We start from the raw sequence: 19,456 nt of genomic DNA on the forward strand, positions 1-19,456 counted from the left end.
AGATCAGTCCTAGTTCAGCCCCACCAGAGTAGCTGGGGGGGAGCGGAGGACTCCTTCACCATTGCCTGCTGGATGCGTGCGGCACTAGCAAGCTGATCTGTGCCCTCCCAGCGAGGGAGCCCAGAGCGGGGAACTCCCCCACCTCTGCCCGTGGGACGCATATGACTCTAGCAAACAGTTTTGGGCCCGCCCAGAGTGGTAGACCCCTCTACCGCCACCTGCAGGATGAGTGTGGCTCTAGCAAGCAGTTCTAGGCCCACCCAGCTTGGGAGCCTGGAGTGGGGAACTCCTCCCCTGGCCCCCATGGGGTGTGTGTGTCTCTAGCAAGCTATTTTGGGTCTACCTGGAACAGAGTACTCCTCTGCCACTGCCTGTGGCACACCTGTGGCACTAGCAAGCAGTTCTGGGCCTGCCCAGAGCAGGAGCCTGGGGCAGGGATCTCCTCTGCCGCCCGTGAGGCATGCAACTATAGCAGGCAGTTTTGGGCCCGCCCCACTCTGTGAGGGCAAAGGGACCCACCCGGCAAATGGGTTAGTCTGGGAAAGTTAATACCTCCTTCCCCACCTTGCACCCAGTCACTCGTAATCCCCTAGGTTTGTTACCCTATTCACTCCAGTAGGTCACTGCTCCTGGGGTTTACAACTGGCAAAATCAGCCAGAAATCTGAGTTCGGCAGTGGGGCCTTGCGTGCTTAAATTAGGCTTCTGATTGGCTAGATTTCTCTGCAAGTCCAAGTTTGGATTCAGCTCTGGGCAGCAGACAGTTAGAAGTTTTTTACACTCAGCTGTCAATTCTAGCCTCTGCCGGCCCACTGCCTTTGTCTCAGCTGTATTAGCCCCAGAGGGCTGGTGCTTTACTTAAAAAGTTATCTGTGTTTTGCCTGTGTGGCTGCTGTCCGGAACCTCTGTTTGCCCAGAGAGACAGGGCTGGAATGGCGTCAGTTTGCAGCTCAGGATGCCACTGTTGCTGTATTGGCGTCCCCTAAGCCGATCTTCTTCTCCTCACGCCTGTGCCACAGGCAGGACAGAACAGCACCAGCCCTTTCCCCCTCCACTTCTCCCAAGGAGATGCCCAAGAATCTGGACTCCACATCTCCAAACCTTGGAGTGAGTGGGTGGGGACTCCTTGGAGTTTAATGTTGCAGGTGGGGAATATATACAGTTTTATATAGTTCAAACCTTCCCTCAACCATACACTTGGGGTGCCCCTTTGAATAGTCCTTGGGTAGTCTGCCAGGTTTAAGGGATCCAAATCAGTTGTCCCCATCAGCAGCCGTTTCAGGTGGAAGAGTTGAAATGTCTCTGGGAGCTAGATAAGAGGGGTCTGCTTGCAGCTCAGATATAACTTGCTCCAGTGCTCCATGAGGGCAAAGGGACCCACCCGGCAAATGGGTTAGTCTGGGAAAGTTAATACCTCCTTCCCCACCTTGCATCCAGTCACTCGTAATCCCCTAGGTCTGTGACCCTATTCACTCCAGTAGGCCACTGCTCCCGGGGTTTATGACTGGCAAAATCAGCCAGAAATCTGAGTTCGGCAGGGGGGCCTTGCATGTTTAAATTAGGCTTCTGTCCAGCTAGATTTCTCTGCAAATCAGAGGTTGCATTCAGCTCTGGGTAGCAGACAGATAGCAGTTTACACTCAGGTGTCAATTCTAGCCTCTGCCCACTCACTGCCTTTGTCTCAGGAGTATTAGACCCTGAGGGCTGGTGCTTCACCCACGAAAGTTTCTGCATTTTGCCTGTGGCTGCTGTCCAGAACCTCTGTCTGCCCAGAGAGATGGGGCTGGAATGGCGTCAGCCTGCAGCTCAGGATGCCACCGTTGCTGTATTAGAGTCCCCTGAGCCAACTCTCCTCTCCTCATGCCTGTACCAAAGTCAGCACAGAACAGCACCAGCCCTTTCCCCCTCCACTTCTCTCAAGGAGATGCCCAAGAATCTGGATTCCATAGGTAACAAACCTCCAGACCTCGGAGTGGGTGGGTGGGGACTCCTCAGAGTTCAATGTTGCAGTTAGGGAATATATACAGTTTTATACAGTTTTACAGTTTTATGCCTGGCTGTAGGGTGCCGTGGCACGCCAGCAGGGGTAGGAGGTCCAGTTTTTAGGGGGTCTCTCCCGTGGGATAGAGTGGGAGGAAGTTTGAACTCTGCGCACTTGTTTGCATGGAGTAAACTGCAAGCCCTTGTTGTGGGGGAGGGGACTCCCATCCATTTGGTGGTGGATTTTGTACCTTTTGGTTGTATTTTTGGGGTCACAGCTTGCTTCAGGAAGGTTGAAGTGCACTCTTCAATCTTCTCTCTTGGCTCTGCTCCAAATCATCAGCCAACTTGCTAAACTTCTGTCCCTCAAGCCTCCTTCTCGACGGGAGCTTCTGCAAAAAGCTGGCTGCAGTCTGCCATCTTGGCTCCGCCCCCCCTTAATTATTTCTTGATTCTTCTTCTAGAACTCTGTGTATTTTCTAGCTTGTATTCTATCTCTTTATATTTGTGTCTACTTTTTGGGAGGTCCAAACTAACTCTAATTTCTAACATTTCTATTGAGTATATCATTTTTCATATCATGTTTTTAATTTCTAAATGCTTTTTAAAAGTCTCTTCATTATTTATAGTACTCTATTCTTGTTTCCTGGATATAATATCTTCTTTTGTCTCTCTGAGACTATTAGGATAGTTTGTTGGTAGTTTTTTGGTTTTTTTGCAGTTTTTGGCTGGGGCTGGGTTTGAACCCACCACTTTCAGCATATGGGGCCAGCGCCCTACCCCTTTGAGCCACAGGCACCACCGGAAGTTTTTTCTTTTCTACAAGTTGTTGTTTCCCATTCATTTGTTTGGCTTATTTCCTTTTTGTTTTAGAGTTCCCTAGCTCCCCCAAATCTGGGGATCCTTGCTATCTATGTATGATTAGAGTACTGAGAGACTGATTGGAAGCTCTGAATTTGTGGATGGGGCTTATTAATTTTGGGCTTCTCTATAGGCTAATCTGGAGAAACCACTTATCAGATCATTCCTGAAGTCAGTCTATTAGGATCTTTCTTGTTGAGATTATCAGATTTCACAGAGAGAATTTTTGGTATTCCCTTTGGAGGGAAGAAGTCTGGCTGCCACCTTTCTGAGAGGTGATTTAAAAAAGAGGGCTTTCTGTAATCTGGGCTGATCTGATCACACAATCTCTGCTTTTTGGCAAAATACAAATACTTTCAGTGGTGTTGGATGAACCTTTATTTTATCTTCTTTAGAGACAAAATCTCCATTCTTCCTTATTTTAGGTCCTTCTTTATAACCCCCCTTTTGAAACCCCTTGATTCCAAGAGTTGATTCTCAGCTTTCCTCCTTGCTGGTTTCAGATCTGGCTTTCTTGGGTCTGCTTAGTAACTTTCTTTTTTTTTTTTTTTTGAGACAGAGCCTCAAGCTATCCCCCTGGGTAGAGTGCCGTGGCATTACAGCTCATAGCAACCTCCAACTCCTGGGCTCAAGCGAGTCTCCTGCCTTCGCCTCCCAAGTAGCTGGGACCACAGGTGCCCGCCACAACGCCCAGCTATTTTTTGGTTGCAGCCATGGTTGTTTGGCGGGTCCGGGCTGGGGATTCGAACCCGCCACCTTAGGTGTACGTGGCTGGCGCCTTAGCCAGTAGTAACTTTCCATTGTCCATTGCTTTCCAGCTCCCCAAACACAGGAACCCCATTTGTCACCAGAGACAATCTTTTATCTGTTTCAATTGGTGTCAATTCTCATTTTGGCCTAGGGTTCCGTCCATTCTGAGCAATGCTTTTTCACTGCAGTAGAACTAGAAAACAGACTCTAGTTGATGAACCAATTTATTAATATCAGTTTTCAACACACTATCATTAGCACAGAGGTGGTTTTTTGCTGGGTTCTTTCACACAGGTGGGAGGCAAGGTGGTCGGTATGGTCTACTGTGTGAATGCAGCCATGGGGGCTTTCTTGAGGAGGCCACGATGAATAAGGGGCCATTGAGCAGACTCTGTCATAGGATCGTTCAGATGTCCTCTCCCCGTCCTATTTGGACACCATTCACTGGACTGAGGAGCTGAGGGACATTTTTTCTGGCTCTGCTCTTTTTGAGGGCATGACCAGCAGACACTACCTGTGGTTTTTCAGGAGAGCATGGCCTGCTCCTCTTCATCCGTCTGGGACTCCTAGGTTATCTGTTGTCCAGTGAGGTTCTTATTCCTGGGGATAGGGCAGGAAGGTTGTTGGGGCTAAAGTAGTATTTATTAGCCTTTACAAAAATTATTGCCTTTTTAAGACATGCTTTTCTAATTGCCTCCCTAAAATATTAGTGCTGTAAGTATACTATACTTTTATATTTAAATCTGTGTTTTATACATAAAGAAGATAAGATTTTGCACCTACCCTGAACCAGTTTTTGCTCCTTGGGTTAACAAGTGCTCCTCCAAGGAACTCCTGCTACCTAAGCTAAAGGACGGAGGAACAGCCCAGCCCTAGCTTCTGTCATGGCCGGACTCTGGGCCTCCAAGGAGAGGCCCAAGAAGCTGGGGGCCTTTTGTTTGTGGGGGCACCAGGTGGTACCTGTAGACACAGCTTCCTGTCCCTCCACCCTCAGCTTTATACAGTCGTTGTTCATGCTGGCCACCGTAGTGCTGTACTTCAGCCACCGAAAGGAGTATGTGGCTTCCATGGTGTTCTCCCTGGCCATGGGCTGGACCAACATGCTCTACTACACACGTGGCTTCCAGCAGATGGGCATCTATGCTGTCATGATCGAGAAGGTGGGTGCCCTATGTCCCTGGGGGAGCCCCTCACAACCCCACTTACCTCATGGGTGTGTGAGACACTATACCACAGACTCTGTCCTTCCTCTCTGTATTGTCCAGGGAGACATTGGCTTAGCTCTCAGCCCATTCCCCAAGACAGACCTAGGCGGTCTGGCTTTGATCTGAGTGTGTGTGTGGGTCTCCTGAGACTGATTCCTCTGCGTACCAGAGTACCTCTCTGCTGGCCAGAACAAAGGCTAGGGGGGAGGTGTGGATGACACCCTCATGACACCTGAGCTGAAAACCAGCAAACCAGCAAACCTGCATGTTCTCCTGATTAACCCCCAGGCTGCTTTAGTCCTGGCCCTTGGTGCCTCCCTGGGTCTGGACTTGACTCTGATAAGCCTGCTCTCCCCTGCAGATGATCCTGAGAGACCTGTGTCGTTTCATGTTTGTCTACATCGTTTTCCTGTTTGGGTTTTCCACAGGTAATGGGCTCAGTCAGGGCTCCTAGGAGGGCAGGGCTTCTGCTCACCTCAACTTCCTGAGGACTCTGCTGGGGGCTGGGTGAGGAAGAGCCAGGTGGGCTAGGCAAGTGCATGTCTATAGGTGACAGAGTGAGTGGACAAATGACACGCCAACATGAGCCCAAGAACTTGAAAATCTGATTCATAAATTGTTTTAAATAATATATATTTTTTGAGGCAGTCTCATTCTGTGCCTTGGTAGAGTGCTATGGCATCATAGTTCACAGCAACCTCAAAGTCCTGGGCTCAAGTGATTCTCTTCCTGAGTAGCTGGGACTACAGGCACCTGCCACCGTACCTGGCTAGTTTTTGTTTTCTATTTTTAGTAGAGACAGGGTCTTGCTTTTGCTCAGGCTGATCTCGAACTCCTGAGCTTAGGCAATCCACCCGCCTTGGCCTCCTAGAGCACTAGGATTACAGGCGTAAGCCACTGCACCCGGCTTGTTTTAAGTAATTTTTCAGGTAGGAAGTGCTGTTTGCCTGAAGTATAGCTGCATTGTGGCTCAGGTTTTTAAAAACTTTTTATTTCTACCTTAGCTCAGGCTCCTGGGAAAGTTGTCAGAATAGTGCAAATAACTTCTCTATACTCTTACCCAGATTCTCCAAATTTTACCACATTTTTTATCACTTTCCTCCTATACATGTGCACACACACAGACACACATGTACCCCATACTTTAAAAAGACTGAGAGTGAATTGCAAACATGAAACAGTAAATACTTCAGAATGTGTCTCCTAAAGGAAAGAATATTCTCTTATGTAAAAAGTACGGTCATCAAAATCATGAAAGTAACATTGATACTACCATAGACATGCTATCAGTTAATCTATAGCCCTTGTTTGAATTTCAACAATTGTCCTAATAATGTCTTTTGTAGAAAATGAAAATCCTGGATCATGCATTACATTCTGTTGTCATGTCTCTCTCTCTCTCTTTTTTTTTTGAGACAGAGTCTCACTTTGTCACCCTGGGTAGAGTGCTGTGGTGTCACAGCTCACAGCAACCTCAAACTCTTTGGGTTCAAGCGATTCTCTTGCCTCAGCTTCCCAAGTAGCTGGGACTACAGGGGCCCACGGCAACCCCTGGTTATTTTTTTGTTGCAGTTGTTATTGTCATTTAGCAGGCCTGGGCTGGGTTCGAACCCACCTGCCTTGGTGTATGTGGCTGTGCCGTAACACCTGAGCTACAGGCACCGAGCCTATTGTCACGTCTCTTTAGTATCCTTTAATCTAGACTAGTTCCCCAATTTTTCCTTGTCTTTTGTAACCTTAGCATTTTTAGCGAGTAAAAGCCAGTTGTTTTATACAATGTTTTTCAATCTGGAGATGCCTGATGTATCCTCATGATCATATTCAGGCATGCATTTTTAGCTAGAACATGAAGGAAATAATGTGTGCCTTCTTCAGTGTATTTATTAAGAGTCACATGATGTTTGTCTCATTTCTGGCAATGTTAATTTTGATTACTTGGTTTTGATGGATCTGCTAGATTTTTCTATTGTAAAGTCACCGTTTTTCTCTTTGGAATTGGTAATTGGTGAGGAGACGCTTTGAGACTATGTGAATATCCTGTTTCTCATCAGACTTTTGCCCTATAGCTATAGGATCCTTTGATGAGTTTTACAGAGTCACTTAATCCTATCATGGTGGCCAAATGATGATGTCATGACCCCATCGCTCCTCCCATGTTTGCTGGCTGGCATTCTATAACAAGGAAGAGCTTTCTATTCCCCTGTATTTATGTATTTGTATCGGCCTCATGGATTCTTTTTTTCAGTTTGTTAAATGGGTTATAATCCTTACTAACATCATTTATTTGGACACTCAAATCGTCTGAAATTTAGTCATTGGGAGCCCTTTCAAGCTGGCTTCTGTGCTGTTTGGACATATCCACAGCATTTTTTGAGCACATGGCTCCACTTTGATCCTCATCCAAGTCCTGCAGTTACATGGTTCACATGGAGCACCCGCCCCGTCCCAACTGTGCAGTTTGTTTTGGAATCTCTATCTTGGAGGGATGGGCATCTGTGACTGGGAGGGATCTGATAGGTATGGGCTCTGGCATAGTGAAGGTCCTGCATATTGGTAGCCTCAGAAGGGACTTGGCCAAATGGTTTATGGATACTGATATTACCACAGTGAACAACTACTACAGACGATCTCAGGCTCCAGACTATACTTCCTCCAAAAAAGTACAGAATATGAGACAAGGCCATTCTGCTTTGAGATGTTCATCTTCCATGGTTCTAGAATAAACTAACGGACACAATCAGACAGGGGGTGACTGACAAAGTGGACATGGAGCCAAGGCTGATGTGAAGGTTAAGCAGATTGTGCGCTGCACAAATATAGGCAAAGGTGGCTATAGTCACATTGTTCATATAGATTGGTATATTTATTTACTTTTTTTAGAGACAGAGTCTCACTTTATCATCCTTGGTAGAGTGCTGTGGTGTTACAGCTCACAGCAACCTCCAACTCCTGGGCTTAGGCAATTCTCTTACCTCAGCCTCCCGAGTAGCTAGGACTACAGGTGCCTCTCACAATGCCCGGCTATTTTTTGTTGCAGTTAGGTTGGGGCCGGGTTCAAACCTGTCACCCTCGGTATATGGGGCTGGCTCCCTACCCATTGAGCCATAGGGGCCGTCTGTATATTTATTTTTAACATTTTTAAATAGCAGATGATGATAAAGTTCTTATAAGAAAACATTGTAGGCTCCGCTAAGGCAAGCTGCTGCAGGTGGGGTACACACCTGATGGCAAGGACGACTACAGGTGGTGTTTCAGGTAACACCCAAGCAGGAATCAAGGCTTAGAGTATTCTGAGGCTCTGGGCATGGGGGCCCACCCAGAGCCAGCTGTGGATGCAGAGGCTGCCTCAGGGCCTCCTGGGGCCAGTCCTGAGCACAGGACACTCTCCCAAGGCCAGCTACAGGTGTAAGAGCTGCCTCAGGGCTCAGCTGTGGGCACAGGGGACCTACATTAGATCTCAGCTGATAGGACCCAGACATGAAATACTGGAAAATTTGGGGTGTCCAAAAGGGGTCACCTAGTGAGTGGGGTCAGAACCAGGACATGATGTCAAGCCACTCTGGTGGCTCATGCCTGTAATCCTAGCACTCTGGGAGGATGAGGCAGGTGGATTGCCTGAGCTCACAGGTTCAAGGCCAGCCTGAGCCGGAGTGAGACCTTATCTCTAGAAATAGTTGGGCATTGTGGTAGGCGCCTATAGTCCCAGCTACTTGGGAGGGTGAGATAAGAGAATCACTTGAGCCCAAGAGTTTGAGGTTGCTGTGAGCTGTGAAGCCAAGGCATTCTACCAGGGGCAACAAAGTGAGACTCTCTCAAAAAAGAAAAAAAAAAGAAAGAAAACATTGCAGTATGACAATTTTTGATAGTTTTGAAGAAGGGGTGCTTTAAAAAGTCCCCATAAAAGCACCACTTAACTGAGCAGTGTTCCAACTATAGATCCATCCTGGGGTAGCAGGGGTATCTGACAGGGGACCTGGGGTCTTGGCTTCCATCCAGCTGCACTCTTCTCTCCCTGTGCTCCATAGCGGTGGTGACACTGATCGAGGAAGGGAAGAACAACTCCACATCGACTAACTCCACAACGCACAAGTGGCGGGGGCCTGGCTGCAGGCAAGTTGATAGCTCCTACAACAGCTTGTACTCCACGTGTCTGGAGCTGTTCAAGTTCACCATCGGCATGGGTGACCTGGAGTTCACTGAGAACTATGACTTCAAGGCTGTCTTCATTATCCTGTTACTGGCCTATGTGATTCTCACCTACATCCTCCTGCTCAATATGCTCATTGCCCTCATGGGTGAGACTGTCAACAAGATCGCGCAGGAGAGCAAGAACATCTGGAAGCTGCAGGTGGGCCAGTTGTTGGGGTGAGCAGCCAGGAGGGTGTTAGCTGCTCTGCACAGGTGGGCACAGGAACTCCTGCAGGATTTGAAGACAGGGCAGAAAGCCCAGCCATGCCTGGGAATCAGTCAAGCAGCAGCACCTCTCTCAGTGGACAGACTCCCAGCATGTCCCCTGCTACATCCTGTGCTCAGTGTCAGATGAGCCCGGCTGGCATTCATAGACACCACATTTGGCTGGGGGCTGAGGAGGGGTGGTGTGGTGTCTTGGAGGAAAGGAGATGGAAGGCTCAGGGGAGTTTGGTCTAGAGTGGGCACTGCAGACCAGACTCAGGGGAGCAGATAATACAAGGCAGCTACCTTTCTGAGCCACATGGGCCATATCTATCTCTCCAACTAATAATAATAAAAGTATCATTCTTTTTGTTTTTGAGACAGAGTCTCACTTTGTCACCCTTAGGAGAGACCTGTGGCGTCACAGCTCACAGCAACCTCAAACTCTTGGGCTCAAGTTATTCTCTTGCCTCAGCCTCCCAAGTAGCTGAGACTACAGGCACCTGCCACAACATCTGACTATTTTTTTTTTCTTTTTTTGCTGGAGTTGTCATTGTTGTTTGGCAGGCCCATGTTTGAACCCTCCAGCTTCAGTGTATGTGGCTGGTGCCGTAGCCCCTGAGCTACAGGCGCAGAACCAAAAGTATCACTTTAGGATAATAGCACTTTAGGATAGGTACTATTCTACTGTCTTGCCCGATCTCACTTAATCCTTATAACAATCTACAATAGAGGATGATTCTATGACTATCTCCTTTTTGGATAAAGGCACTGAAGCGCAGAGGAGTTACGTGTCTGTATCCAAGGACACACAGCTGCCAAGGTCCAGCCCAGGCAGTCTTACTCCAAGGCCCTGCTCTGAACTACTACCCTATTTTGCCCCTTGTAAGCTCCTCAGGGAAGAGTCTGGGATATTCATGTCACTCCTCAGGCTGCCCTTCTCAGACCCAGCAGGTACCTGCTGTGCCTGGGCAGGTCAGAAGGAGGGCAGGCTGTGTTCCTTTCATGGAACGTGTCCCCACTAGGCTGCAGAAACAGTCTAGTGTAGAGGGCACTGGAGGTCCAGCTCGGAGGTATCTGGGGCTGGGAGAGACTCTGGAGTGGCTGAGGGCAGCCCCTCTGTCCTTCCTACGTCCCTGTAGAGAGCCATCACCATCCTGGACACAGAGAAGAGTTTCCTTAAGTGCATGAGGAAGGCCTTCCGCTCAGGCAAGCTGCTGCAGGTGGGGTACACACCTGATGGCAAGGACGACTACAGGTGGTGTTTCAGGTAACACCCAAGCAGGAATCAAGGCTTAGAGAATTCTGAGGCTCTGGGCATGGGGGGCCCACCCAGAGCCAGTTGTGGATGCAGAGGCTGCCTCAGGGCCTCCTGGGGCCAGTCCTGAGCACAGGACACTCTCCCAAGGCCAGCTACAGGTGTAAGGGCTGCCTCAGGGCTCAGCTGTGGGCACAGGGGACCTACATTAGATCTCAGCTGATAGGACTCAGACATGAAATACTGGAAAATTTGGGGTGTCCAAAAGGGGCACCTAGTGAGTGGGGTCAGAACTAGGATTCCAATACTTACAGTTTCCTTGTGTGGTCAGAGAACACATCTTCAGGGTGGTGTCCAAAAAGCAAGACCCGGTCTTTCCTCCCCACCAGCTGAGCCTCCACTGTGCTCCTGGGCTCCTTGGGTTGGGCCCATGGGACTGAGCCCCTGGCCTGGGATGCTGAGCGTGGCTCCCAGCCTGCCCCCTCCCCGCTCCCTGTCCCCTCATCTTACAGAGTGGATGAGGTGAACTGGACCACCTGGAACACAAACGTGGGCATCATTAATGAAGATCCGGGCAACTGCGAGGGTGTCAAGCGCACCCTGAGCTTCTCCCTGCGGCCAGGCAGAGGTGAGGTGTGAGAGGTGGGTGCTGTGGCACAGAGGCTGGTGGCCTGAGGTTGGGCAGGTGGAGCCTGGCGGGTCTTGTACTCCTGATAGGCCTTCCTCATGCCCCTACCCCTACCTAAGGACCTGGGCTCCATAACAGCCCCTGTGGCGGCCACACTCACACACTCGGTCATGGGCACACACATGTACCTCATACATGCCGGCGTGGCTGACTGCTCAGTGAACCAGGGCAAACCAGCTGTGCCAGCAGCTGGCCCAGGCTCCTGTCCTCAGTGCCCCAGGGGAGCAGCTTAGCCCACATCCAGCCTCTTGGGGTGGCCAGCACACGCAGGTGCCCTGCCTCCTTGGCCTGTTCCCCACACCCCACGTGTGCACTGTGGCTCTGTGAGGCTGCATGGAGGCCAATAGGCATGTGGGAACACTCACCTCTCACCAACCTGTCCAGGCAGGCAGGGAGGAGGGGAGGGTAGGAAGAGCAAAGGTGACAGTAAAAGGTGACTTGAGCAGTAAAACCCTGAAGAAAATGACTATCAGATAGAAAGCCATTTAACAGTCAATGGTAAACACTTAACAATGAGCATTGGATTAAAGGTCTAAGCGAGAACATTTACTTAAGAATGAAGTAAACATAATTTATAATGAACAGATTTTGAATCATAATTACAGCTGTACACTAACTCTAGCTTTTAGAAATATTGTGGTAAAATATGTATCACATGAACGTCGTCATTTAATCATTTTAAAGGGTACCATTCAACGTCATTAAGTACATCGACATTGTTGTGCAACCATCACCACTGTTTCCAGAACTTTCTCATCATCCTGAACTGAAACTCTGTACACATTAAGCAATAATTCTCCATTCCCTCTTCCCCTCAGCCTCTGAGAGCTTCTCTGTTGCTTTCTGTCTCTGTAAATTTGTCTATTCCAGGTGCCTCCCATTGGTGGACTTGTGCAATATTTCTCCTTTTGTGTCAGACTGAGTGATATTCTATTGTATGGATTTTGTTTATCCAGTTGTCATCTGCTGATTGACATTTAGGTTGTTTTTACCTTTTGGGCCATTGTGAACAATGTTATGACCACTGGTATATAAGATACTGTCTGATTCCCTGCAGTCAGAGATTTTGGGTCTATGTCTAGGAGTTGAATTGCTGGATCATATGATAATTCTATGTTTAACTTTTTGAGGAATTGTCAAACTGTTTCCCAAAGCGGCTGCATTATTTTATATTCCCGTCAGCAATGCACGAGGGTTCTAATTTTTCCATGTCCTTGCCAACACTTGTCATTGTCTTTTTTCATTCTTTCTTTATTTTTAATTAAAGACAGCCTAGTGGGTGTGAAGTGGTACTGTATCTCGTGATAGTTTTGATTTGCATTTTCCCAGTGACCAAGTGATATTGAGCATCTTATCATGTGCTTATTTGCCATTTGTAGATATTCTTTGGATAATTATTTATTCAGGACTTTTTGTCCATTTTTATTCTTTTTCTTGCAACTTTCTTCCTAATGTGAACCTTTGCCCATTTTTAAATTCGGTGGTTTGTTTTTTTGTAGCTGAGTTGTAGGAGTTCTTTATATATTCTGGATATCAATCCTTTATCAGATATATAATTTGTAGTATTTTCTTCCATTCTGTGGGTTATTCTTTCGCTCTTTTGAAAGAGCTCTATGGTGTACAAAAGTTTTTAATATTTGTCAAGTCCAATTTACCTAAATTTTTCTTTTGTTGCCTGTTATTTTGGTTTCATATCCAAAAAGTCACTGCCAAATGCAGTGTCATGAAGATTTTACTCTATTTTTTCCCTAGGAGTTCTGTAGCTTTAGCTCCCTACCATTGTAAAGTTGCTTTGTTCTCAGTGTGGCGTTTGCTTGGTTACTGCAAACCTTAAACTGTTTCTCAGAGCTCTGACAACATTGGGCATGAAGTTTCTGCTTTTTTTTTTGATATTTTTTGTGTAGAGATGGGTGTTTGGAGCTGTTTACTTTGCATTTAGCTGATGCCACTCTTGAACTAATTCTTAAAACGAACAAAGAATGAATCAAGAGATAGTGGTTTTTACATTTTTTGGCAGGGTGGGGGAAGGGTCATAATTTTTCAGACCAACTAGTCTGATATTATGATACCATATCTTTCATATTTAATATTGCTTCATAGAAAAGCTCATTTCATATTTCATAAACTTAAAATTTGAGATATAACTTACATATAAAATGAACACATTTTAAATGTACAGTTTTATAAATTTTAACAAATGTACACGCTCAGGCAACCACCACCCCACTCAAAATATAGAACATTGCCATCATGCCAGAAAATGCCTTGTGTCCCTTTGTAGTCAACTTGACCCTCCCCATCCCAAGTAACAATTGTCTTATTTTTTCCTTTCTCTTAAAAAAAGTGGATTTATATGAGAGTACATATGAGTAGGTTACATTGTTTGAGTTTGCAAGGTAAAGTTTGAATGTCAGTTGAGTCCTTCACTCAATATTTGTCTAATTTCTATCACTATAGATTTGTTTTATATAAGCTTTTGTTTACTTGAAAGAACCTATTTTGTCCTCATATTTGTTTCATTGGATATAGTATTTTGGGTTAGCAGTTTTTTTTTTTTTAATTTCAACATTTTCTTTTCTTTTCTTTCTTTCTTTTTTTTTTTTGAGAAGAGCTGTGGTGTCATAGCTCACAGCAACTTCAAACTCCTGGGCTCAAGTGATCCTCCTTCCTCAGCCTTCTAAGTAGCTGGGACTATAGGTGCCCACTGCGCTTGGGGCTAGTTTTTCTATTTTTAGTAGAGACAGGGTCTCACTCTTGCTCAGGCTGGTCTAGAATCTCTGAGCTCAAGTGATCCTTCCACCTTGGCCTCTCAGAATTTTAGGATTACAGGCGTGAGCCACTGCATGCCCAGCCAGTTTCAACACTTCTGTTTCTCCATTGTCTCCTGGCCTCTGTTGTTTCAGATGAGAAGTCATCATTATTTGCATTGTTGTTCTCCTGTCCATGTATCCTTTTTTCTTCTGGCTGTTTTTGAATTATTCTGTTTCCCTGGTTTTCAGCAGTTTGACTAAAGTATGTTTAGGTATGATTTTCTCTGGGGTTTGCTGAAATTCTTGGATTTAGACATTGATATGTTGAATTAAGTTTAGAAAACTACATATCCATTGCTTCATTCTCCCTAGTTTCTCCTTTTGGACTCCATGTATGTTAGACCATTTGATATTGTCCCATAGTTCTCTGAGGCTTTGTTCATTTTTCCTCAGTTTTTTTTTCTGTCTTTCTCAAATATGATAATTTCTTTTGGTCTGTTTTTAGGTTCACTGACCCTTTTCTTACCCATTTCCAAATTGCTGTTAAGCCTGTCTACTAAATTTTACACTTTAGATTTTGTGCTTTTTGATTTTAGAATTTCTGTTTGGTTCTTTTCTATATTTTCCATTTCTCTGCTGAGATTCCCTGCTGCTCCCACATTAAGACATTTTCTTTTAGCTCTTTGAACATATATATTAATAGCTGTTTTAAATTTTCTGTTAATCCAGCATCTGGGCCATCTTGGGGTCAGTATCTGTTGATTGCTGTTTTTTCTGACTATGGCTCACATTTTCCTGTTTCTTTGAGTATTTACTACTTTAAAATTGTATTTAGCATTTTATAATTATATACTAAGGATTGTAGATAATAAACTCCAGAGATTCTGTTGCCTTCCTTTAAAGAATATTAAATTTTTATTCAGTTGGCAGTTCAGTTACTGATGAAATCACCTTGAATTTGTGTAGGCTCAGTTTTAAACTTTGTTATGGCAGACCTGTGACACCCTAAGGCATTTTCCAAGCCCATGGAACTTGTGGGACACAATTTCCAAACTCTTGCCTGGGATTGGTTTTGATTTTGTTGGGGTGTGTCTTATGCCTTATCCTAAGGCATGATCCTTACTCTGGGGTGTGGTGCTCACTCCTAAGTGAGGTCTTTGTGGTATTGATCCCCAGGGTATTCAGGTCTCTCGACTCTGGCTGGGCTGGACCTCTGATATCCACCAGTGCTGCTCAACTTTTAATATTTCTGTTCTACTTTCAACCCTATAGCACTTTTTTTTTTTGAGACAAAGTCTCACTATGTCACCCTTGGTAGAGTGCTGTGGAATCACAACTCACAGCAGCCTCTAATTCTTGGGCTTAAGCGATCCTCTTACCTCAACCTCCCCAGTAGCTGGGACTACAGGCACCTGCCACAATGCCTGGTTATTTTTTTTGTAGTTGCAGTTGTCATTGTTTTTAGCAGGCCTGGGCTGGGTTCCAACCTGTCAGCCTCAGTGTATGTGGCTGGCGCTCTAACCAGTGAGATACGGGCACTGAGCCCCCATAGCACTTTCTAATAGTCCTCACACAGTCTCACCATGAACAAGCACAGCCCAGCCAACGATTTGTGGGGAACCCGTTTCCCCCAAAGATATGTGGGTTTCTATTCTCGTAATTCTTTCTTCCTCTTCTCCTGTGGTCTGACCCATGCATTCTAGCTGCCCCCTAACTCTGATTTCTTCTCATTTCAAAGACAATTCCATGCTTTGCTCAGACTGCAGCTCGCTGTTCTATAATTGGGGAAATTGTCCTTAAACTGAAAGTTAGGGTGCTGATAGGGCCAACCTTGTGAATTTCACTTCTCTCAGGGATTGCCATATTTCGCTGCCTGTTGTCTTTGCCTAAAATCATTTGCTGTATTTTGCTTAGCTTTATGGTTGCGAACAGCAAGATGACTGGCCTGGTACTAGAGTACTTGATACTCCATTTTAGTTGGAAGTAAAAATTTGTTTTTCTCAAAGTCTCATATTTTGGAAACTGCTCAAAGTATTCATCAGTTTTCCACAGGCCTCCAGCACTTCTGTGATTTTCCTGACTCTAATTAGAAGCACTCCCTGTGTCACATCACGACACAGCTTATCTCTTCTTCAATTGTTAACTGGTTTAACTTTGCTAGATAAAGCCATTTGAAGATGGCTTTGCGTGCGATTTAAGCAGTTTTCTAATGTCAATCTTACAGATTTCATGAAATCCCACATCTTTTGCAAGATTTTGTCTCACTTTGCAGTTGATTGCTAGAGTGTTTGTGTGATGGCGTTGGCAGTTTACAAACATTGCATAGTCACTGTGATATTGATAGAGACATTGAGCCAGTGACAGGAATACACCCATCTGTGCTAACTGGGGCAGGGGTGGAGGACAGTTGGAGGTTGCCTGGTTTCACCTTTATAATTAATTGATGAATATTTCCTAAGGATTTTGCTTTCCTACTCAACTTTGTAACAGTAGAAACTCCAGTAATGAATAGTCAGATAATTCTCCTCTCCCCACCAAACACAGTGTACGTGATTGGAAAGAGGTAAGGGAATGCATTAGAGAAAGGCTAGGGCAGAAAAGTGGTCAGCGGAGGTCAGATGTGGAGGGGTCTGGGCATCAGAACTGTGGGAAGTGGGCACTGATGTCCTGTACCTACTTTAAGGGCCAAGTCATCCCTGTGGCTGGATGTCTCCACCCTGGCCAGCCATTAGATGGTGTCCCAGTGGGGAACTGGCCTGTATCTACCTGGAGCTCTCCTGCTTCTATGTTTGAGTTCACAGAGGGCTGTCCTTCACTAACTGGTACTTGGTGTCAGACTGGGGCTGGGGGACAACCTGCAGGCCTCAGGAAAACACCAGGACCCAGATGACTCAGCTGGAGTGGTCAGGATGGGACCAGCCTCTGGCATTCCTGGTGCCTGTGAAATGTGGCCAGTGTTGGCCATGAGCAGGGGGGCCTGGGGCTAGAAGGCATGAGTTGAGGCTAGTTTTGCAGAGAGATCTGAGGTGGCCAACCAGAGGGCTTGGCTGACCAGAGCTCTGGCAAGTGGGGGGAGAGCACACACAGCTTTCCCTGTTAGCTGCCATTTCTTGGAGGTGGCCAGAGGCTGGAGGTGACTCTGGGGAGGACACCTGCGTCCTCCTCAAGAGCTTCCTGGGATTTCAGACCACTCTTGAGGTCTCCATTTGAGGGAGACCCTTGGCATTGTTCCCAGTAGGCTATGTGCTTGTGGGGCCTGGACCCCAAATCTGATCCTTTGCCTGGTGTCAGCCACTCATGGGGCAAACCCCAGTGTTGCTCTGTGGAGACTTCTTCTCCCTCCCACTTGGGCTGGGAGGAAATGGAAACCAAGAGAGGCAGGTGAAGGACTCTTTTGAGATCACAACCAAGTATGAGTGGGGTGGAGGAAAAGAATTTAAGGAGCCACCAGGGTGGATACGGCTCCATGAACAGCTGAGGAGAGAGGAAATCATACTGATCCAGGTACCTCAGGGAGCCTTGCAGGCCAGGGCCTCCTTTTATCTGGAGACTTGTGAGGCCAACAAGTAAATGTTTGTTTATTTTGCTGAAGGTAGTAATGATGTTTTACCCTTCAGCTTCAGGGAGAAACTGGAAGAACTTTGCGCTGGTTCCCCTTTTAAGAGATGCCAGTACCCGAGATAGAAACCCTGCTCACCCTGAGGAAGTGCATCTGAGACAATTTTCAGGGTCCCTTAAGCCAGAGGATGCTGAGGTCTTCAAGAATCCCACAGCTTCTGGGGAGAAGTGAAGGCCTGCACACAGGGCACTCTCAACACTGGGCCCTGGAAGACCTAACTGCTATGGGGGCAGTTAGGCAGCACCTGTGTTCTATCAGCTACCAGCCTGCTCTGAGCCTGCCCAGATGGGACAAGCTGTGGGAAGGAAGCATCATCAGATGCATGGGAAGAGATGTATCTCCAGCCATCACTGTCCCCACCTGAATCTCCTAACAGGAAGTGATCTGGCTTTTGAGTTTTTACTTGCTTTATTAAATGGCATGAATGGTGTATCTCTATTAGGACACACAAGTTAGGCTCTTATTTTCTTTGATTTCCTATTACTGGGCGCAAAAGTAAATGAATCCCAGGAAAACAACTTTGAGAACAAAACACTCCCTGTGATATAAAATGCTAAAGCCCTTCTTCTTCCCTGTGTTGCAATTACTATCCCACCTGCCCAGAGTGGTCTGGGGTGGGTTGTGTGTGTGTGATGCCATTTACTCCCCAGACGAGGTGGGAGAGGCTGGTCCATTCCCAGCTCCGGCAGAGCCAGGTTGTTGCAGGAGTGACTTCATCCTTCTGTGTGATATGTCACTGTCTCCCACATAGTAGCTCTATTGCTGTACAGATAAAAGCACAGAAACATACAGCAAAGCCACATGGTGAGAATTTTTAATAATCTTCCATTTGTAGGGGCTCTAGTCCTGCTCCCCTGCAGTGGCACATGCTTCTACCCCCACTCATCCTGTCATCCATCAAATAAATATAGACATACATATACATGTATCACATCAAGCGTGGGGTTTGTGCTGGTCATTGGGTTGGCAGAGCTCATAGGCTCTGTGTAGTCTGTGCCTGTGTGCATGCACATGTGAGGTGTGTGTGTGCAGGACCCCCTATGGCTAAGAACACACCTGGGTGTGCATGCATATATGGAATTGTGTGTGCATAAACCCCTATGGCTAGGAGCACGCCTATGTGTGCAAGCACCATATGGCTAGGAGTGTGTGTATATGTGAATGTGTGTGTGAATGCATACAGTACCTCATATGGCTGAGAACCTCTGCTCACTCTTTAGTGTTACCCAGGGGTGAGGGCGCACCTTCACATATTCACCTATTATAGTCAGCAAACTGCGATCCATGGGCCCAATCCCACCTGCCACTCACTTTTGTAAATAAACTTTCATTGAGGTCTATGGCTAAAACCTGGACTTTACCTAACAAACATAAACAATGTAACCTTAATTGTTTGTACCCTCATATTAATCTGAAATGAAAATAAATTTTCATTGAAACATAGCTGTGTCTGTTCTTTTATGTATTACCTGTGGCTGCATTTGTATTACAATGAGGTGAGTGGTTGCAGCAGAGACCCAGTTTGTTCCCCAATCCTAAAATATTTACTATCTGGCCCAGAAAAGTTTACTGATCCTGCCTTTATGGATTGGAATGTAAGAAATAGACAACAGAGGTCTGTCCCAGATGTGGGTGGTTCTTCTTGGGGTGTATGGAGTGTGGAATGAGTAAGTGACCAGATTTTAACATTTGTAAAGCGGGACACCATTGACTGGGGGGAGGAGGTTCTTAATTAAAAATTTGGTCTATATGGAGCAACAAAAAATTTTCATAGAATGCAAAAGTAGTATTGTAATATATATATTTTTAAATTTCAACATAAGTACAATTTACAAATATAATACATTAAAAAAATTATGTATAGGGCGGTGCCTGTGGCTCAAAGGAGTAGGGCACCAGCCCCATATGCCAAAGGTGGCCAGTTCAAACCCAGCCCTGGCCAAAAAAAAAAAAA

At 46.2% G+C, this 19,456-nt stretch overlaps 1 protein-coding gene across 2 annotated transcripts in view; it reads left to right on the forward strand.

Annotated features, from left to right (window-relative positions):
• Positions 1-17,786, forward strand: part of TRPV1 (transient receptor potential cation channel subfamily V member 1) — a 41,466-nt gene extending 23,680 nt beyond the window's left edge. Inside the window, exons 11-16 of one of the 2 annotated variants that reach the window (XM_003799055.3) lie at positions 4,585-4,750; positions 5,157-5,223; positions 8,821-9,143; positions 10,330-10,457; positions 10,958-11,073; positions 17,501-17,786. In XM_003799055.3, the coding sequence (XP_003799103.1) occupies positions 4,585-4,750; positions 5,157-5,223; positions 8,821-9,143; positions 10,330-10,457; positions 10,958-11,073; positions 17,501-17,673 (973 nt within the window). In that variant the 3' untranslated portion in view covers positions 17,674-17,786. The remainder of the gene's footprint in view (positions 1-4,584; positions 4,751-5,156; positions 5,224-8,820; positions 9,144-10,329; positions 10,458-10,957; positions 11,074-17,500) is intronic. The other variant, XM_003799056.1, reaches the window with a different exon arrangement.
• Positions 17,787-19,456: the final 1,670 nt, after the last annotated feature.

Source organism: Otolemur garnettii, unplaced genomic scaffold (genome assembly GCF_000181295.1).
Source record: "Otolemur garnettii isolate 467f Iridium unplaced genomic scaffold, OtoGar3 scaffold00145, whole genome shotgun sequence".
Classification (NCBI taxonomy): Eukaryota; Metazoa; Chordata; class Mammalia; order Primates; family Galagidae; genus Otolemur; species Otolemur garnettii.